The 19,805-nt window shown below is 37.9% G+C and overlaps 1 protein-coding gene across 1 annotated transcript; it reads right to left on the bottom strand.

The window, feature by feature from the left end:
• Nucleotides 1-14,903: 14,903 nt before the first annotated feature.
• Nucleotides 14,904-19,553, bottom strand: LOC150091102 (uncharacterized). Its single transcript, XM_090381885.1, has 2 exons — nt 19,212-19,553; nt 14,904-15,028 (listed from the first exon to the last, which is right to left on the bottom strand). The coding sequence occupies exons 1-2, from the start codon at nt 19,520-19,522 to the stop codon at nt 15,025-15,027; spliced, it is 315 nt and encodes a 104-aa protein (XP_090238011.1). The 5' UTR covers nt 19,523-19,553; the 3' UTR covers nt 14,904-15,024.
• Between the last annotated feature and the right edge of the window lie 252 nt (nt 19,554-19,805).

The raw sequence follows: 19,805 nt of genomic DNA, 5'->3' as shown, positions 1-19,805 counted from the left end.
AATTCCTGGTGTAGAAATATCCCGAATCACCAATGAATAAAGAACTTAAACTTACCCGTGTGGGAAAAGATGTGTATAATCTTTTGAAGCAGGAAAGCAGTTCTATTTATCGATTTTGCAAAACACTGGCGTGCTGTTAATGCTGCGACATATTGACTAACTGTACAGGTATTGAGAAAACACATAAAAAGAAGGCAATCTCGACTCATCAAACATTGGAAAACGTTTGAATGTGTTTATGTTTGGAAATAGACTGCATGTCCCTTTATAACCATCACATTTTCTTTTCTGTATCTCACTAACATTTGAAAGTAAAACACCGGAAACCTTACTTTTCGGTTTGCCTTCAGATATTATATAAACATTGAGTACTGCGGGTACAAGGGCCAGTCAGTAAGTAATTTGATAAATCGATGAGACAAGCTTATAATGTGTTATTTTCTTGGTAAAAAAAATGCTATAACCAAATCAGTTTACTGTGTACTTTTTTTCCAGATAAAAGGTAAACTGCAGCCATTATCAACCCACTGCAGGATGGAAGCCTCATGCTGAGGGAAATAGACCATAATCTGTCTCGCTGGACAAGTGCTGGTTGGCAAATCGACCGTATTTAGCAGTCAGAGGCTTGAATCCCGGTCTACTCAAAGAACGTGTGCTACTGCACTCCTGCACTTGACCACTCGGCTATCACGTTGTTATAGTGGTTTAGGTGCATCAGAAACTTAGGCTATATTTCACTATATATAATTTATCTGAATATGTTGTGTTCTACGGTCAATTTGCTATTTGCTGGATGAAATACCCAATGCACAGCAGGGATGGCCAGCATGGTTTTTTTCAGGAGGAAAAAAACATGCTGTCCTCTTCTCAGATCGACTAACTCAGCCACGTTCTGAGAAAGACTCATTAAAGTTCCTCTTCTCATTGAGGGGATTCGAATTCAGGTCTTTACCACAGTTGATATTACCATCGTGGACAGGACGATGGTAATATCAACTGTGTTATCCCCGAGAGCTCGTGACTTCATGACTTTTCGACCCTCTTCTAGATAAAAATCAGAAATTCGGTTTATTAAACCAACAATTAGAACATGTCCTAATGAAAAGTAGAATTGACCTCAAGAAAATGGTTTTCAGTATTGTGTATACTTTACTAGTGAGTATTTCGCATGCGACTTGTGAGCTGACTGCCAGAGTTTCTCACACTCGCGGTCCTTTTTCTGTCACTTTTTATTCCTTACCTTTAACCAAAAAAAAGAGGTATTTTAGAGGAATTTCCGGAAACCCATTTTAGTTCGTCAGCACTTCATTTACTGCTATTTACGAAAAGAACAAGCACTTTACTTTGTCAGTAAAAGTGGAAATTAGATCAACGTTTTATAAAGCTTTTTCTTCTGGTGAAGCAGCAAGATTAAAGAAGTCTGAATACAAATGTGTCATTACCAATCCAAAAATACGCTGTTGCTACATGAAGCTTCAATGACAAACATTTTCTTATATGATGAATGGTTCTGATACGAGTATGATGGGCTTCGTGTGAATTTTTATCTGTATTGTCAGTATCTCTACAAATATGGCTCTGCTCAAAAAAAAAAAGTTTCTTCATCAATAAAAACGACTTTCACGGAATGTTAGCAGTGACAGCTAAGTGCTTCACTTCGCAATCTCATTACCTGAAGAAAGTAAGCCATAAATTCTGCTGTTCACAATTTTCGCAAAGAGCACAACCAGAACGTTTATAATAATCCCTTCCTTTTTGAAGAGGCCATGGCACTATTTTATTGGAGCTTTTAAGTTCATTGGCTACCTACGACATCTCGTAAATCCTAAAGTATTTTTTGTACAACAATAAAGTTCGACGTTTTACGTCCCTTTGAAAATCTTCGTTGAATAGAAGCAGTAATCAATACTAGACAAGAGACTGAAGGGAAGAAACTTTCCCTTCATAACATTCAATCCACACATTAGTGTAATTAGGAAATTACAGGTTTATAAAGCTTCAATTCCGTGTCAGCATCTTTGGTAGAATTAATCGCCTCTATAATTCTTATTGCAAAACAGCTTGATTTTTTTCTGAAATAGACCTTTTACACAGTTTTCAGAATTAGTATTAGCTATGTAACGCAAGGAAGCCACAGGCTTTTGCTGCACCAACCAAAAAAAAAAAGTAGATAAGAAAATACAAATTATGCGTTTCCCATTTTAGGAGCCAACTATCAGGTTCACCTTTAAATTTCTTCGAACTGTCAGTCTTAACTACCTGCATAGGTGATTTGTTACAATAATCAGGTCTCCTCTAAGGTGTCAGGTTACCAAACTCTGTAATCTCCATAATCTAATTCTTCCCTCGTACGGTCGCTCTTTTGGCAATCTCACGATGCGGGTTGCCCGTCTTTGGACACTTTCAAGAAGTTCAATATATATACATATTTTCAGATGGGGTCTCCATACTTAAACACAGTATTCCAAATGAGGTCTTACAGTTGCCTTATATAGTGGGATCATTACCTTCCTATCTCTACAGGTTATTGTTCGATAATCGATAGGACACTATGGGCTTTCCAGGCCAACTGTTTAAACTGCTCAAAAAACTTCATATATGCCTGTATCGTAACTCCCAGTCCCTTTCTTACTCTACTGTTTTCAATTCGACCTCATCAAGTGTATAATTTATTTTGAGGTTGCTATTCCCTAAGCAAAAGATCTTGCATTTAGGTGCATTTAAAATATAGCTGCCACTTTTCTGATCATTTTTGAAGTCTGTTTTAAAGTCATCCTGAAGGAGAGCTGGCACATATCATTAACGAATATACCAAACTTTATACTTTCAGCAAATTTTGACATCACACCTTCTATCCCTTCGTCGATTTCGTTTATGAAAATCAGAAACAACAGTGATCCAAGAACCGATCCTTTCGGGCTACACTCTTGACGTCACACCAATCTGAAGAATATCCATTAATCACAACCATTTGCCTTCGGCCCTGCAGCCACCTAGCAATCCAGCTTAGCATCTTTCCAGTAATCCCAAAATGTTCTCGCTTATACAGTAACCTCAAAAGAGGCTACTGTATAAGCTGGAACATGTTGGGATACTGGAAAGATTCTAAGGTTGAGTCAAATGCTTTGCTAAAATCCAAATAAACTATATCTAAATTGTTACCTACATTCAGCTCATGAATAATGTATCAAAATAGCCTACCAAATTAGATAAACGTGATTTTTCTTTAACAAAACTATGTGTGTGTCCTTCGGAATATCATTTCTATCTAAATGTCCCTATATTGCACTCTTAGTTATTGCCTCTAAGATTTTTCTTACCAATGAAGTCAGATTAGCCAGTCTGTAGATACTACCTTCACACTTAGAATAGCCTTTATGCATTGGCACTTCTCGTATCCACAGGAATCTCTCCGTAGTGCAACGATGCCCTCATAATTAACCACAATGATTCTATACACTCTCTGGCCGCCTCCCTCAAAATTACTGGGTATATACCATGAACTGCAGGAGCCCCGACTTGTCTTTAGCCTCGAAAGTTTTTCTAGTAAACAGTCATTTGTCAAAATCACTAATTTCATATTGTTCTACCTCACTCGCACAGCCTTTCCCCAGCATGAAGGGCCTTTCGTCAGTAAAGACCTATGCGAAGTACCTATTCAGTTCATCAGCAACCTCAGTCGGGGTATCTAAGACTTTCTTACACCCACTGCGCAAACGTCCGCCCAATCCGATTCGCTCTCTTTTTCTTTGTATTCACATACATGAAACGCTTCTTGTCCCCATATTTTTTGCTCTCTTATTCAATGCTTTCACATATTAACTTTGACTTCCCAAACCTCATCTGTGGTACCAAACATTTTCTGAATATAACACGAATTTCTGAAGTTCGTCTAGTTTAAGAAAATGGGAAACGTCCTTTAAAACTGTGTATGTAGATTTTCAGTATAATAATCAGGAAGTGTTTTTTATTTCATATTTATCAAATATCTTATCGTTTGAACGCACGATGGAATCAGCGATGAGATATGAAGAGAACACGAAGAAAATGTTCTAAATATTATTTTTGAAGAATTATGTGACGTGAAAATATATTCTTGGCCATGCCCACTTAGTACGAAACCTTTAGTGTAGGACATAATTTATGCTTCACCATCCCCATCCCACTTCGGCTATTTATCACTTACGGATGTTTCCTAATTCATCATTCCGAGAAATTCAAGCGAGAGATATTCTCGGTGAGACTTTAATACAGTTAAGTCTGCCAATAACCGGCCTGTCAACCGAGGAATGATTTTATTTGTAGGTAGTAGCTGTATGATGTGACGAATACTGTTGCTCTAATGGATGCTCTTCTTTATTTTTCTCTCTGCTTTTTGTCTGTCTGTCCGGGAAATAGCATGAATAACTATGTGTCTAGTATAATTTAAAACATCTGCCTATTAATAAACTAGAGTTTAGATAATAATAAAATAAACATGGAATCATGTTACTGATATTACATTTGTTAAAAAAAAGCAGGCTTAAAACTGCACCTATGGCCTGAAGTAGATTGATATTTGAATAAGGGATGAGTCAAATGAAAATAAGAAAATGAGATGTATTTGGTTACCAATTGAAAATATGTTATTTTTCAATAATACCTATTTAGGCAACTCTGCACAAGGACTGTTATAATGGTAAATGTCTCTCTGTTGTTGCTGGTACCAATACAGGAACCAACATCTTCCACATCGTCGTAGTCCAGAATCCTCCTCCTGTCAGATCGCCTTTCAGCGTCTCAGAAACAAGGAAACATAAAGATGGCAATTCCTGGTTATCTGGAAAACGATCGAACTCTCCTCATCTGAGTTACTAGAGGGTTGCTCTCGTATGATGCAGGTGTGGTACCGCAGTGTCTTCTAATAAAGTGAATCCTTCAGTCACACGTGAAGATCGCTTGCATTTGAGAACATAATAAAGATCCCCTTTCAGAATACTTGAGTATAGAATGAACGTAACTGTTTCACCTAGTAGTGTGAACTGGAAGGGCAATGAATCTTGCAAGAATAGTATGAGCATAATCATACACTGGTGTGCAAAACTTAAGGACCAACACTATTTCTAAAGGTTACGACCACAAAATCAAACGAAACAGCCTGTGGCGATTTGTATAACTGTGGCTGTTCAGTAGAAAGCTGCTGCAAATGCAAAAATTTGAATCGTGATGAGAGGGCTCACATAAACAGATAAAAGCAGCAGTTCAGCAGTTATGTGCAAATTACCGAATAGTGAGCACGATTGTTACAGACTTTCGATTAGCTTCATACAGTGCTACAGACAATGAAATGGCCAGTAGACAACCTGGATGACTTTATCCGGAGTCGAATAATTGGGAACCTCGAACCTCGAGGAAGGTCGAATTGTGAGGAGTGTGGCAGTGTGGTGGCTACAGAGTTTGGTATCGCCCATAGCATCGTTTCACGTGCGTGGTCGGCCTTCAGAACGATAGATACAGCTGTTTGAAGGACCAGTGGTGGTCGTCCACGAAAAACAACGCCCAATGATGACCGCTATATACTCTTACACACCAAGAGGGACCGACACCAAACAGCCGGATCCATTGCAAACCACACCCACCAGAAAATGTTTACCAGCTGAAGATGGCGCTGAGAGAAGAATGGACGATGTTACCGCAAGAACTTATCAACAACATTGTTCTAAGTATGGATAGGCGATGCAAAGCCTGCATCGACATTAGGGGTGGCCATATCTCCTACTGAGAACCACCTCTTCCCTTTGTTCCATCTTTGGCAGTGATGCATCTGTATCATGGCAGCCAGTGCTATGTTGCCATTTTTCAATAAAATCCCTCTGTACTGTTTTGTTTCCGTTGTCATGTCGGTGTTGTTTCCTTCATCATTTCCGTACCTCACGAGGTTCCTTTGGCATGCTTTTCCCATATTCAGGCTACTCCTATGAGAAGCTACAGGTGAAAACCTGACTGGTCCTTAAGTTTTGCACACCAGTGTATAAACAGTACAAGAGTTCTTTTGAACACCACTGTCCTTCTCCTGTTATAATACGGAACCTGAAGAAATTGTTTTCATTAGGTAATTTATCTTCAGGCATCGAAAACTTGTTTTCATTTGACTCGCCCTCGGTATTCTAGCATTTACATACAATATAGCAAAATATCAGCTTTTTATTCATAATAAATGAACCTTGTTATAATTCTCTTTTCCAATCTGCTTTTCAACTGTTTTTAGTTTTCAATTACCATTATAATTCAGTGGTTTAATAACACGTTTTACATAAATAAACAAATATTTACAACGTCATGCTTTGGTGCAGTAAAATTATTGTGGAATAACAAAAAGAACTTCGCTAACTTTGAATATTCATAGAAATTATTCTTGACTCAATGTTCAAACATATAGAAATCGGACAAAAATTAGCTAGCGGAGCGTAACTTGTGGTATTAAGGATATACAAAAGGATTGAACACGCATGTATTCTACACTTGTTTACTTACAGCACTGAAATTAGAGTATATATAAACCCGTTTTGTCTACAATTATGTCAGTTTTGACTGAAAAAGAAAGGCAAGACTTCCACCACAAAAGACGGAGTGCCGAAAAGATGCTAGGAGTGGCAAAGAGGAATGATAGAATTTAGCAGGTCTAAAGTACATCTTGTTGAAGAAGTAACTGAATTTTCTGGTATTTCAGAAAGAACAGTAATAAGAGTTTTTAAGGAACAGTGTGAGTCGAAAGAATGTGCTAAATGATCCTGATTGGCGATAATATCGCATCTAGTAAACGGAAAACAATTTAAAACAAGATAACAACTGCTGAAAACAGTTAACCCGACTCAGTTGATTTCATAGGGAACACGATGAAGAGACCTGCATAAATGGATTTCTGGAATAGGGGCCCCAGAAAAAGAATAATGTTAACAGCTGGTCATAAAAGAAAAGCCCAGCTATTGTTGGTAATTGGAATGTTTGATGTAGTCTGGCGAATTCAAATTTTGCCTATGCAATATTGATGTCTGGACTGAGTTCACAGGAGTTTTAAACTTGTGAAATGTTTTAACCATTATGAAACGGGTCTCCACTTCAAATACAAACCACAGTGAATCAGGCTGGCTATGCAAATATTTTAGGTGAACAAGTTATGCCTTTTGCTGAATATTTGAGGGAAACGCATGATTTCGATAGTCCTAGGTTCCAGGATGCCAGCTAGTTGGTTGACAGGGTCGTTATGTTTTACACTGGTACGAAGAATAGAAGGGAACAGTTGAGAATTGGTCAACCAAGTGTTCAGATTTAAATTCTATAGTGATTATACGCAAACTACCTTGAATGGAAAGAGAAATCACAACAGCATCCATGTATCGTGTCTCTATATTGCAAGACTGCCTCGGGCATAACTCGAAAAGTGACTGTGTGTGTGTGTGCCAAAGTCAAATTTCAAATTATATTGACAGGAAGTAAAAATAGAAATTGATAATGTTCGTTTTCTTTTCTATTTTACTCTGGATTTTCTTTAGGTTTTCTTGTTTATTTTTATGTCAAAGCAACTAAGGATATGAGGCATGGTACGATGTCTGGACTCTATAGCAGTTTGCCTACTTAGAAAAAAAAAAGGAGAAGAAGCTTCTGGGAAGGAAAAAACCTTGCAAACTTCGTTCGAGAGCTACTAACTCGGCTACAGTGTAAAAAAAAAAGCTCGTAAAACCAACTACTTTTTTTCTTTAGTGATCGACAAACATACAACTTACTTTAATAGTTTGAGGAAAATTGATGCATGGAACACTACACTGTGAATTAATGCATATAAAACAGATCACCTATAACTTTCTCCAATACTGTACTGTATTTATAACCAGTTATCTGGCTATGACCAATACTATCAGAAATATATTAAAGACGTCGATGATAAATACTCAACACTGAATCAGATTTAAATTCGTGTGCATTTAGAATGACTGATGTTACTTGTACTCTTCTGAAGAAGAAATAACTAAAATGTACCTGCGTTTCAATGCGCCTATTACAACTATCTATTTGATCTTACAGCATAGTAAGATGGGAGGATATTTTCTGTTTGTACTGAAGGTAACGTGAGGGCAGCGTTAGTGGCAGCAGCGAAAGAAGTTGTAAGAATAACTTTCTTTAACTGTACTGAAGCTGTTTCTTAGGATGAACTTTCGTTCCGGTCAGTAAGCAAAGTGACATGAAACCTGCTAGACCGTCCGTCAACTTCTCGCCTGCCAGAGGTTGTAATTGTGTACCTGTCATAAGGTTTCTTTCTTCTTCTGTCTCGTGAGATACGGGGCAGCTAGCGGAGCGTAACTTCCAAGAAAATATATAGATTCCTTTAGGTACTTGGGGACCGACAGACACACGTAGTCTGATAGCAACTTCCAACTCCGGAGACAGAGAGCAGAATAGCTGAGTACGAGAGCTTCACTGTCGTCAGGAAAATAAATAAAAAAGAATTTCCCTTCAATTTTTGCTTCCTGAAGTTGGAAATGACTATGTCGCGATTACTGATTCATTGAACTGTCCCTCATAGGAAGACATTTACTGCCGATCGAAAGTGTCCGTGAATTTCTAGAGTACCCGGTCACCCATAACTATGATTGTACATAATTATTTTTTTCCTATTCGTGTTGTCTGTTTCTCATTATTGCGAAGATCTTGTGCTATGTTCTTTAGACAAAATAATTTTGACATTTTTAGCTGCACGATCTCCAGAAAAGTCGCTTAGCTAAATGTCAATTAGAAGCAGCATAAAAATTTGAGGAAGCATAAATCACAGAAAGACAATACCAACGGCCATTCTTTACTCAATACCTTACACCCTGGATGTAGTGGATAATCAATAGAAATATACACACTCTTTCGAGAATGCTCACAGGTAGTTTAAAACACATCAACCCTGGAAATGTTGGCTAAACCTCGTACCACAGCTATACGCAACGATGGAGTAAATTCCCCACTTTACACAATCATCAACAATCTTGGAGGCCTTTGCATATTCTTTTCGGAAAATACAATAAACATGTTAAACTGCCTGCAGATAGATGCTGGAGAACTCTGCAAGGATGCAACATACGGTAAAGAGATCTTCCAGAATTCTTACATGCTTACAAAATATGAACAGGAATGTTATATCAAGGATCCATCCCTATACAAATGTTTATGGAAATTTAAGAATAGATATGAGATGTCCGAGACCACCTTGCATAACATACTCTTAAGTCGGTGTGGACTGTGACAGCATACGAAAATAAAACTCTGACAGAACAAAACTGTGCTTCAAATATCATGAACTCAAAGTTCCTACTTTAAGAAAAATAATGTTCGGTAAACTATGGAATGGTAGCTATGTATTCATTAATAGTTGTGTAAGTATATTCTCAATACAATATGTATATCTTAATGTTAAAATATATTTCAGTACATTTTTGACAACAACTAACAACTCATTCATTTGGTGGATCACTGTTGGAACTGCCTTCACTCATTTTGGCCATCGACTGCTTTGCACACACACACACACATTTCTGCCGTAGTGTGCTAATACATATTTATTCTGTATTATTTTGTGTATCTCTCTCTCTCTGTATATTTATGCGCCGATTTATGGGCATACGACTGAAAATTCCTCCTAATTCCTAATGAAATCGGCACAAACCCATTTGAAGAAACATTGAAAAACTTCCAATAAGGCGACAGAATTTGAACTCAGATCTCGTTAAGTAAGTAACAAGTTACGACCTCATCATACTCTGATGAGGTCGTAAAAATATCTGAAATTCCCCGGAAGCTGTAAATTTAAACATTAAAACATTAGCGGTTGAAGTTCAATGGACTACATGAAGGAACGTGTTCAGTTGAAATGTGGTTATGGACCAAGAAGGCTACTCCTAAGAGTATTGATCATTCTTCTATTCCACCTTTCCGTTAATTGAATAATTTGTTATTGAAAATGATGGGGAAAGTCTTGTGTCTACGTGCATCCATTGCAGACAAAAAGCATGGTTTACTGTGTGTTATCAGATATAGGACATCCTCATAATTGTCGTGTAGTCCTTTACATATCCACTAGACGAAGTATATCATTTGGTTTTGTTTCAGCCTTTCAGTTGTGTTATCAGATATAGGACATCCTCATAATTGTCGTGTAGTCCTCTACATAACCACTAGACGAAGTATATCATTTGGTTTTGTTTCAGCCTTTCAGTTGCTTCCCGTGCGAAGTGTTCATTCAGTTAATTCAGCTTTTGTCCTTTCTTTCGGAAAGAAAAGCAGGTTCCTATCCCTTGCTTCCTTTTCGAAGTGAAATATGTGGCCTGATCATTGTTTTACACAATGGGATAATCACATCCTTATCCCTGCTAACAAAATTTTCCATATCATTGACAAAACCCCATGAGCTGTCCAAGTCTGTATGAATTCCTCAGAGAAATTAACATGACTACACAATTATCCCCAAAACGTTTTAATTTTCCGATATTCTGAGTGTAATACCACATAGTTGGTATGTTTCTCTGGAGTTAATGCAACCCAATATACGGTATTTTGCATTTATTAATGTTAAACTTCAATTGACATTTCTCAGCACATCTGCCTAACTTTTCTAGATCCTGTTGCAGTAGCATCCTGTCATTACTCTCATTAACTACCCTGCCAAACTTCATATTATCTGAAAGGACATTATACCTTCGTCGATAACATTGATAAATATAAAAAAAACCAACAATATGCTGAAGACCAAACTCTTGGAGATCCAGTAATAACATTAGTCCACGAAGAGCAATGTCCATTGATTACCACTCCCTGTCTTCTCCCACTCAACCACCCTTTTATCCATAGTAGCAGCTTGCCTTTAATGCCACATTGCTCAAATTTGTACAGCAGTTTTTTATGTGCAACAGTATCAAACGTTTACCTGAAATCCCAGAATATGATATCAAAATTATGTTTTGCATCTAGTTCCTCTGTGACCACATCTTAGTATTCGTTCAAATTGTTCAAACAAGATTCCTCCTTAAAAAACCATGCTCTCTAAAAGCATAATTGCGGCCTTTTTTAGATGATCCAGCATTACTTCTTTTATCAGTGACTCCATTATTTTTCCTGAGACAGAAGTTAAACTAACAGGGCTGTAATTATTCGTGAATTGGTGATACATTCGCACATCTCCAGTCCACGAGACCTCCCCTAATCCCAAGGATGCTCTCATAATTATGGCTTGCATCCTTCGCTGTCTCCCTTAATATAATTTGATAGATTCCATGCCCCAGATGAATTTCTTATGTTTAACTGCAACAATTTATCTTCCAATTTCCTCTCAGTTATTACAAAATAATTTAGCACTATTTTGGAGTTTGATAAACTTCCAGCATCCCTTTCCCTAAACAATTCCTGATGTGTGCATTGTAGATGCAAATACTCATTCAGTTTGTCAGCTCTCTGAGCAGGATCATCAACAGTCAAACCATCGATATCGAGTGGGCCAATTTGATTCATCGCCTTCCTTCTAGTGTTTACATAAGTAAAGAAGTATTTGCTGTTTTTCTTTGTATCCTTCGTCAAAGATTTCTGGCAATCTGCCTTCGATTGCCTGACCTCCTTTTTGACTTGATTACGGATTAGTTTATGTTTACCATAGGCTTCTGTGTCGCCTGATAATTTATATGTAATCCATGTATTTTCTTCTCTGCCACGAATTTCAACAGTTCATCTGATATCGATTTAAGATTACACCTTGAAGAATATTTCTTAGTTGGTATGAAAAGCCTAGTAGCGTCGGTTGTTAATTCCTTGAACGCTTCCTATTTAGAATTTGCTGATTGGTAACGCCATCAATTGGTTCCACTGTATAGAATTTAAACACTGTCTGAGATCACTTTACGAAAGAAAAAAACCCTCCCATTACCCTTGTGTCAGTTACATCTTTAAGTAAATCCCAAATAAATACATCGTGATTGCTACCACCTAGTGGTTCTTTTATCTGCATATTCCTAATACACGAATAATCGCTACTGATAATCAGATTAAGAGTATAATCCTCCCTCTTGTGGCCTCTATAACATGCTGCTGTATAAAACAGTAATTCAATAAATGCACAAACGTCGTGCTAGTATGTCAGTGACCAACCCACAAACTCCAGTCAATATCTGGAGAGTAAAAATCTCCCATTATAAGACATTCTGATTTACTGGCCCACTGTATTTCTGTGTACAGCTGTTCGTTGTACTCATCAGAGTGATTAGGCATATAACACACTTCCACTGTCATTTAAATTGGGACGTTTTCTGTTTTCGTTTGTTTTAGTGATTCAGATGCGCTTTTTATGATCTTTACTCGTAGTGAGTGCCTCATTTGGTATGGAAAGTACTGCCTGAATTCAACTAATTTATATATGGCTGTTACTTTAAACAAATGTTCGTTTTTTTGTGAACTGTAATTGTATCGTTCTCTGTGCTTCCTGATATGTCGTGTTGTTTTGTTTTGTAGTTTTGGACTAATTCGTGTTGTTCTCATTGTCAATTTTTTCCGATTAAGCTGGATTTGCCCCCTTTAAATTTGGGGAAATATCCGATTTAATTTACGAATTTTAGATAAACAGTCAGTCTCGTGATGGCTTCGATACATCGTAGTGGATTCCATGAATATTATTTTAGTCAAACAGTTTATATATCTAGCTTTAATTGTCATTGAAGGTTTTGACATGTTAAATGTGAGGATCGGGCTCCTCATCAAAAATATCTTCTTCTGTTATGTTCAAGAAGTTCCACTCATATATTACGTAATTCTCTGGAGGAGTCTAACGCAGTGTGAATAGTTACCACTACTGATAACTCCGAAAACTCTGATTTGCTAACAACTTCTCTGAGTGTTTAGGATTAGCAATTTCCACTAGTATCTCTATATGTAAGACGTTGAACTTAATTCTAGAATCACACTAGGCCTTTAAAGATTTCTAAATCAAGAAGATAGGTATTTGTCTTAATATCAGATCTCTTGTCGTATGAATTATCAGGTATGCTGGTGTTGGATTCATTTGCATGGTATGTTCGGCTTTTTTCGTTTTGCAATGCAGTTATTTGGACTGTCTGTCTGTCCAGTGAGCTCTTCTCTTTTTACCCCCATGGTGGTACTGAGCTCTTTTAGCGAAGAACGTGAATGGAATTACGTTGTTAGCGATTAGTAGTACGTTGAGAGGAGACTTCTAAAGTTATAAAGACTAGTACTTACACTAGGAAACACGCTAGTGAGGCCACACTAGAGCAGAGCGTGACACGCAAACTGTCTTCTGAGAGACCACAGGAGTCCACAAGAAAGTAGGCTCTGATCACGGATGACTTACATGGCAAAAAAAAAAAGATATCAGCTCACCAGCCACTTTAATTTTGAGAGGTAAATTGTTAGCTTTTTGTTTTATAATATTACTGGAAGCGGAGAAATAAGTGACTGTGTATCGAGGGAAGTGCGTGCAGACAGGCAGGCGAATAGATTTTTAATTTTATTATTATTTTTAAAAATTTGTATATTTTGAAACGTGGGAGGGCAAATTTTTAAGATGGAATTGGAATATTTTTGTTATCGATCGCAATGCGTTGTTTAATTGATGAAAAAAAAATTATGTTACAGTTTGGGGATGGGGTTCCGCCCGCAAAGCTATAAATCAAAAGGGTCTTGGGCCTGAAACACTTGCGTGAAACTATGCTAGAGAAACACTTGGACCCTATTGCATTTAACTTGTGGTGCTGCTATTAACTAATGCTTCTGTGCATTGAGCTAAATAGGAGTTAAAAAGCAGTTCAGGTTATTTTCCTTGACCGCTGTTGTCGAGGGAACGATTAGATCCATTCATTTGCGGTCTTCTTTTTGTGTAGTTATTTATGACAGATATCTAAAAATGCATAATAATTATTTATGAAATTGGAATCAAGATGGCCGGACCGAGGTGGGAGGGCTAGAAGACGCTGAATCTCTACATGCGAGTCTTGTCAGTGAAGTGTGGCTTTTATCTGTATACCATTGGGAAACTTCTTCCATGATTTCACTATTGGAGCGGTGTAATTTTGATGGTCGCAGAAATAAAGATTATAATTGAACACAATTATAATCTTTATTCTATGAACGTAGTGGAGTTTCGGGAGCATCAGCGAGGCCATATTTCTCCGTATACACTGTCTGTAAATGGCATACGTTCTGTGGTCGATTTTCTGTTTGCTAGAATAAAAACGAGTTTCCGGGAGAAAAACCATGAGTAGGAGAGGGGGCACTTTGAACGAAACTGACCAGGGGGGGCGGTCTGTCAAGCCTCCCTTCCCCCACCCCACCAACCCTCCCCTCTCCGAGCTTGCGGTCTGCCTCCCCCCTCCCTCCCCTACCCCCGAAACACTTTGAACAGAATTTCACAGCGGGTGGTCTGTCGACCCAAATACGCCACCAGGTGGCGCTGCCGTTGAAACACTTTTAACCTAGCTGACCAAGGGCAGTTTTCCACCCTCCCTCTTTTTTTCACCCACGCCGCTAGGCGGCGGTACTGTCGCACAATGTTAAGACATGCATAGTGTAACATGTGTTATGACGTCATAATCCTTTGTAGTAATCCTTGGAATTCAAAGAGAGGATTTTTTTAATTTTACTGCTGATTGGTATATTTTTAAAAGAATTTTAAATGAGAAGACTATTTTAAACCACAGGCAATAAATTAAAGTATTCATGAACAAATCAAAGGTATTATTTGAACATAATTAAAGTATTCATTAACAAATCAATGGTAGTATTTTGTCAGTTGAAAGTGATTTTAAATATAACTTTTAAGGAAGACACAGAATTATAATGAACGAAGTCTTTTATTGAACACTGTTAACAAAATTATTTACAAAGGAATCATTATTCTGATAAAATCTTGACACAGCTCTCTTTTCAAGGACAGTCCACAATTCTCCCATTACAAAAAGTATGAAAAGTACTATAAAGGTAAGTATCTTCTGTTCCAGGGTTAGTGTTGTTTTACCTGCAATAAAGAGAACATGTTAGAAGATTATTATAATCCTACTGTGGTGGGGAGCTTTGCTAGTGTTAATGCTTTCCAAAAAAAACATACAAAATTACCCAAACATACCGTGAAAAAATGGTTATCGGGACAGCCCACATATGTGAGACACAGACAGCAACGAAGAAATTTTCCTCGTAACCAGATGAAAGTTCCTGGTCTTCACCATACATTTCAATGTGATTTAGCCAACATGTCAAATCTTGCTAAAGCAAATAATGGTGTTCATTTTCTTCTCGTGTGTATTGATTGCTTTTCACGATATGGTTGGGCAAGACCATTAAAATCTAAACATTCACAAGAAGTAGTTAAAGCTTTCAAATCTATTTTTAAAGAAGAAGTACCATTTAATATTAATAGTGACCAAGGAAAGGAATTTACTAATAAACAAGTGCGTGCATTATTCAAATCTAAAAATATCCACTTTTACACCACTAGAAGTGAAAAGAAAGCTTCTATGGCAGAAAGATTTATTCGAACATTAAAAGAAAAAATTTATAAATGGGTTACATATTCAAAAAATGATAAATATATTCATGTGCTGCAAAAATTAGTGAAAACTTATAATGAAACTGTACACAGATCTATTGGTATGGCCCCTGCAGATGTCACCATGCATAATGAAGAAACAGTTTATGCTAAATTATATAGACCCCATCCAAAAGTTTCGGAACCCAAGTTTAAAATCGGTGACCATGTTGTTCTTAGTGATGATAGCCATAATTTTCGAAAAGCGTTCAGAGGGAATTGGTCTGAGGAGGTGTTTTTCATAGCTCAGGTAATCAAAAGGCACCCTGTAGTATATAAGGTTAAAGGGAGAGATGGTGAGGTGATAGAAGGTACATTTTATGAACATCAGCTACAGAGAGTTAGTTTTGATAACGAGGTACCGGAAAACGTGTATCTGATTGAAAAAGTACTTGGGAAGCGTACAGTGCGTGGCCAGAGACAGTTACTTGTGAAGTGGCTTGGATACCCTGCATCCTACAATTCTTGGGTACGAAGCAAAGATGTTTTACCTAACCCTACCAAGTAATGCAAGTATGGACATGTATCCCGATAACACCCAATCACGTTTCAAAGTTCAATTACCCCGGGAAATTAATCTGAGTGGGAAGTGGGTGGTGGCACTTTCTGAAATCCATCTACCAGGAGTGTGGAACAATATCACAAAAGGATACGATGAATTTCATGTACTTCGCGACGATTATGACTCTGAACAAATTTTACATGTGCTTTCTTTAAAGTATAAAGATTATCAACATCTTTTAGATGAGTTGAACAGTGTTCATCCCCTTATTTCATTTACAGTACACACAAAGACTGTTGCAAAATATCAATTTTCAGTGAATGTGCATGGAAAAGGTAAAATACAATTGCCCGAGAAACTAGTAAAATTATTTGGACTTCAAAAAGCAGGTGTACGGGGGAAAGGCTGCCGTGTATTTACAGATACATCTGTTGGTGAGAGTGTATTACCTATCAAAGGTCAAATTTCTTTTGCCCCAAGTGCAAGAGATGTTGTTTTTACTCTTGTTACTGGTGGCAGTTACCAGATGTGTGTGCTTCCCCATGGAAACTATAAATCAATCTCTAGTATTCTTGATGCAATGTTGAGCGTTTGCCCGAGTTTAAGTGGAAATGTTAATTCAGACGATACCCTGACTTTACATATACCAGAAAACTTTTCATTAGTGTTTCCACAAGATTCCCCAGGTTTAGGTCTTATGCTTGGTTTTCACCAGATTGGTACTAAATTGAGTGGAGCTGTCAGCGGGAAGTACCCTGCAGATATAAAACGGGGTGTCTCAGCGTATTTTGTTTATTCCAACCTGATTCAGGACCAGATTGTAGGTGATACGTGTGCTCCACTGTTACGTGTTGTTCCCTGTATTGAACAGAACACATTTACATACGAAAACCCAGACTATTACCCCCTTTTGAGACACAGGTTTCACACCGTGTCCATCAGTATTTGTACAGACAGTGGACAGTTTCTAGAGTTCAGAAGTGGGAAGACTTTAGTGAAGCTGCATTTTCGTAAAGATGAGTGAATACATTGATTACTACACGGTACAAGCGGGAGGTGGTAATGCATTTGCCGGACAACCTTTGCAGCGTGGGTACGGACTTGGTAGCATTTTTCGTTCAGCATTCTCTTTTCTAACACCACTTTTGAAACCCGCTGCCCGTTTTGTGGGTAAGCATGTTTTAAGAGCAGGTCAAAACGTGATTGGTGATGTTTTGGAGGGGGTGCCCCTCAAACGATCCTTTATAAACAGAGCATCGGAAGTCGGTCAGTCCATTTCAAACAAGGTTCTGAACCAGAAAGGAAGAGGGAAGAAGAGGAAGCGCAGAGATATTTTTTAAAACATGGAGCTTATGATGTCAGAACTAGACCTATTTCAAAAACCAGCTATTAACCTATCTATCGAACGTTCATCTTATGTGACTTTTCAACCACTAGGCAGTGTGGATAGTGGAGGCCCCATCGAATTTTTTATTCCAGGTACTTCAGAAGAATATTTAGATTTTGGAAAAACATTTTTACGTCTGAAAGTTCGTGTTACACATAGTGACGGGAAAGAGATAGATGCCACATCTGTGAGTGTGGTGAACAATTTTTTTCATTCCCTTTTCAGTCAGGTCGATCTGTTTTTACAAGATAAATTAATCAATGCATCAGCAGATACTTATCCCTACAGGGCATATTTAGAAAAACTTCTGAATTACGATCGCGGTGCCAAATGTACCCAATTAACAACAGAACTGTACGTGAAAGATGACGTTGCGGATGTCAGTGAAATGTTCACCAAGACAGAATGTGGGATGTGTAAACGACAGGATTCAATTGCAAAATCAAGGAGTGTGGAACTTCTAGGGCGCCTACATCTGGATTTGTGTCACCAGGCAAGATATATCATTAATAATGTGTCACTACGTATTCGTATAGTGCGAAGTAACCCAGAATTCTGTTTATTGGCCGTCACCACAGACATGAAATGCAGAGTTCATATTCAGGAAGCAACCCTCTTCGTGCACAAAGTAAGATTAAATCCTAAAGTTCTGTTAGCCCACTTGACTGTGCTTGAAAAAAATCCTATTCACTACCCCATAAACAGAGTGCAAGTCAGCTATTACTCGATTCCTAAAGGTATGAGTGATTCTACAAGAGACAACATCTATCTGGGCGACATTCCTTCTCGATTAGTTATAGGTCTAGTTGCAAGTGAAGCATTCAATGGTTCGTACAGTCGCAATCCATTCAATTTTGCCCACTTCAATTTATGTTATCTGGTAGTGTCAGCTGATGGTATTCAGCATCCAAGTCAACCTCTGACACCTAATTATAAAGAGGGTCATTACACCAGATCATACCTCTCTCTTTTCACATCACTGAACAAGTGGACACGTGATGTGGGTAATGATATTTCATATAAAGAATACCTAGAAGGTAATGTGTTGTATGGATTTGACCTCTCTCCTGACCACAATGCCGTAGGCGAACACGTCAATACTCATAGACGAGGAAGTGTACGTATCGAACTGAAATTTTCTGTTCACCTACCCGAGAACGTTACAGTGGTGTTGTTCGCAGAGTTTGAAAACATCCTTTCGATCACCAGGGATCGCTCGGTACTTCTGGATTATGAACACTGAACAGATTGAACAGATTTTACAGATGGATGTCTACACACGGAAATTTCCATTGGGAGTGTGTGCACGTGATGAACTACCTACACGGATGCTACCAAAACCGTGTCTCCTTGTAGTCAATACAGATCCCTCACATCTACCTGGGCAGCACTGGGTTGCCTTATTTCTACAGGAACAATGTGGCGAATACTTTGACAGCTATGGTCGCAAACCAAAAAAGGACTTTGTGAAATTTTTAACTAAACAATGTAAAAAATGGACGTATAATGCTACTGTTATCCAACACAAGTTGTCTATAGCCTGTGGTTTACACTGTATTTATTTCCTTACACACAGGTGTCGTGGCTTAACCATGCACCAGATTGTTAATGTGTGTTATTCTCCCGATTTGTGGATGAATGATGTTATTGTAACTGTTGACATAACAGAACATTTGTTTCTAAATAAAAATAATTTTAAATAAAAAAAAAAGATGGTTTTTACTTACATTCGAACCCAATTCAGCTTTCTTGCTCTCAACCGCCTTGGGGAGGGTAGGAAAAAAGATGATTTTTTTCTTTTCTTCACAGGAACATCTTCAACAGGTGGGGGTGGTGGCATTTCTTCCGTGTGTACTGATGGTGCAAGCTGTCTTTTTAGACCTAAATAAGTCTGTAAAGTGGTTAAATATTCTCTAACTTTACTTTCAACATCCAAATCTTTCCTTTGAAGAACAGATGACATTTTGTCATCCAAACTTTCAATTTCTTTCTGCTCTGGGGTGTTTAGCAGTGTGAATTTTTTATACAGCTGATTCATTTCCTTATGAGGGATGTGAGCAATGGTACTATTATGCTACCAAGTAGAGGAAACAAAGCACCACCGTGCTGGTGAATAAGTTTTCGCCTTTGTATGAAGGGCACCTGTTTATTTCCTAATAATCTCAAGATTTTCTTTTTCTTGGAGAGCTGTGAATGCTGTTTGCTACTTAGAGGGATATTGCCACAAAGGAGATTTTTACAAATTTCACAAAGAGATGTGATTTGTGCTGGCGTAGTGTGTTTTAGGACAGCTGTGGCTTGTTTTGGAGTGGCTTCAGAAA

The sequence above is a fragment of the Mastigoproctus giganteus genome, chromosome 1, assembly GCF_048544385.1.
Source record: "Mastigoproctus giganteus isolate SK-2022 chromosome 1, ASM4854438v1, whole genome shotgun sequence".
Lineage (NCBI taxonomy): Eukaryota > Metazoa > Arthropoda > Arachnida > Uropygi > Thelyphonidae > Mastigoproctus > Mastigoproctus giganteus.
The sequence above is the reverse complement of the archived record's forward strand: the minus strand, read 5'-3'. Positions and strand labels throughout refer to the sequence as shown.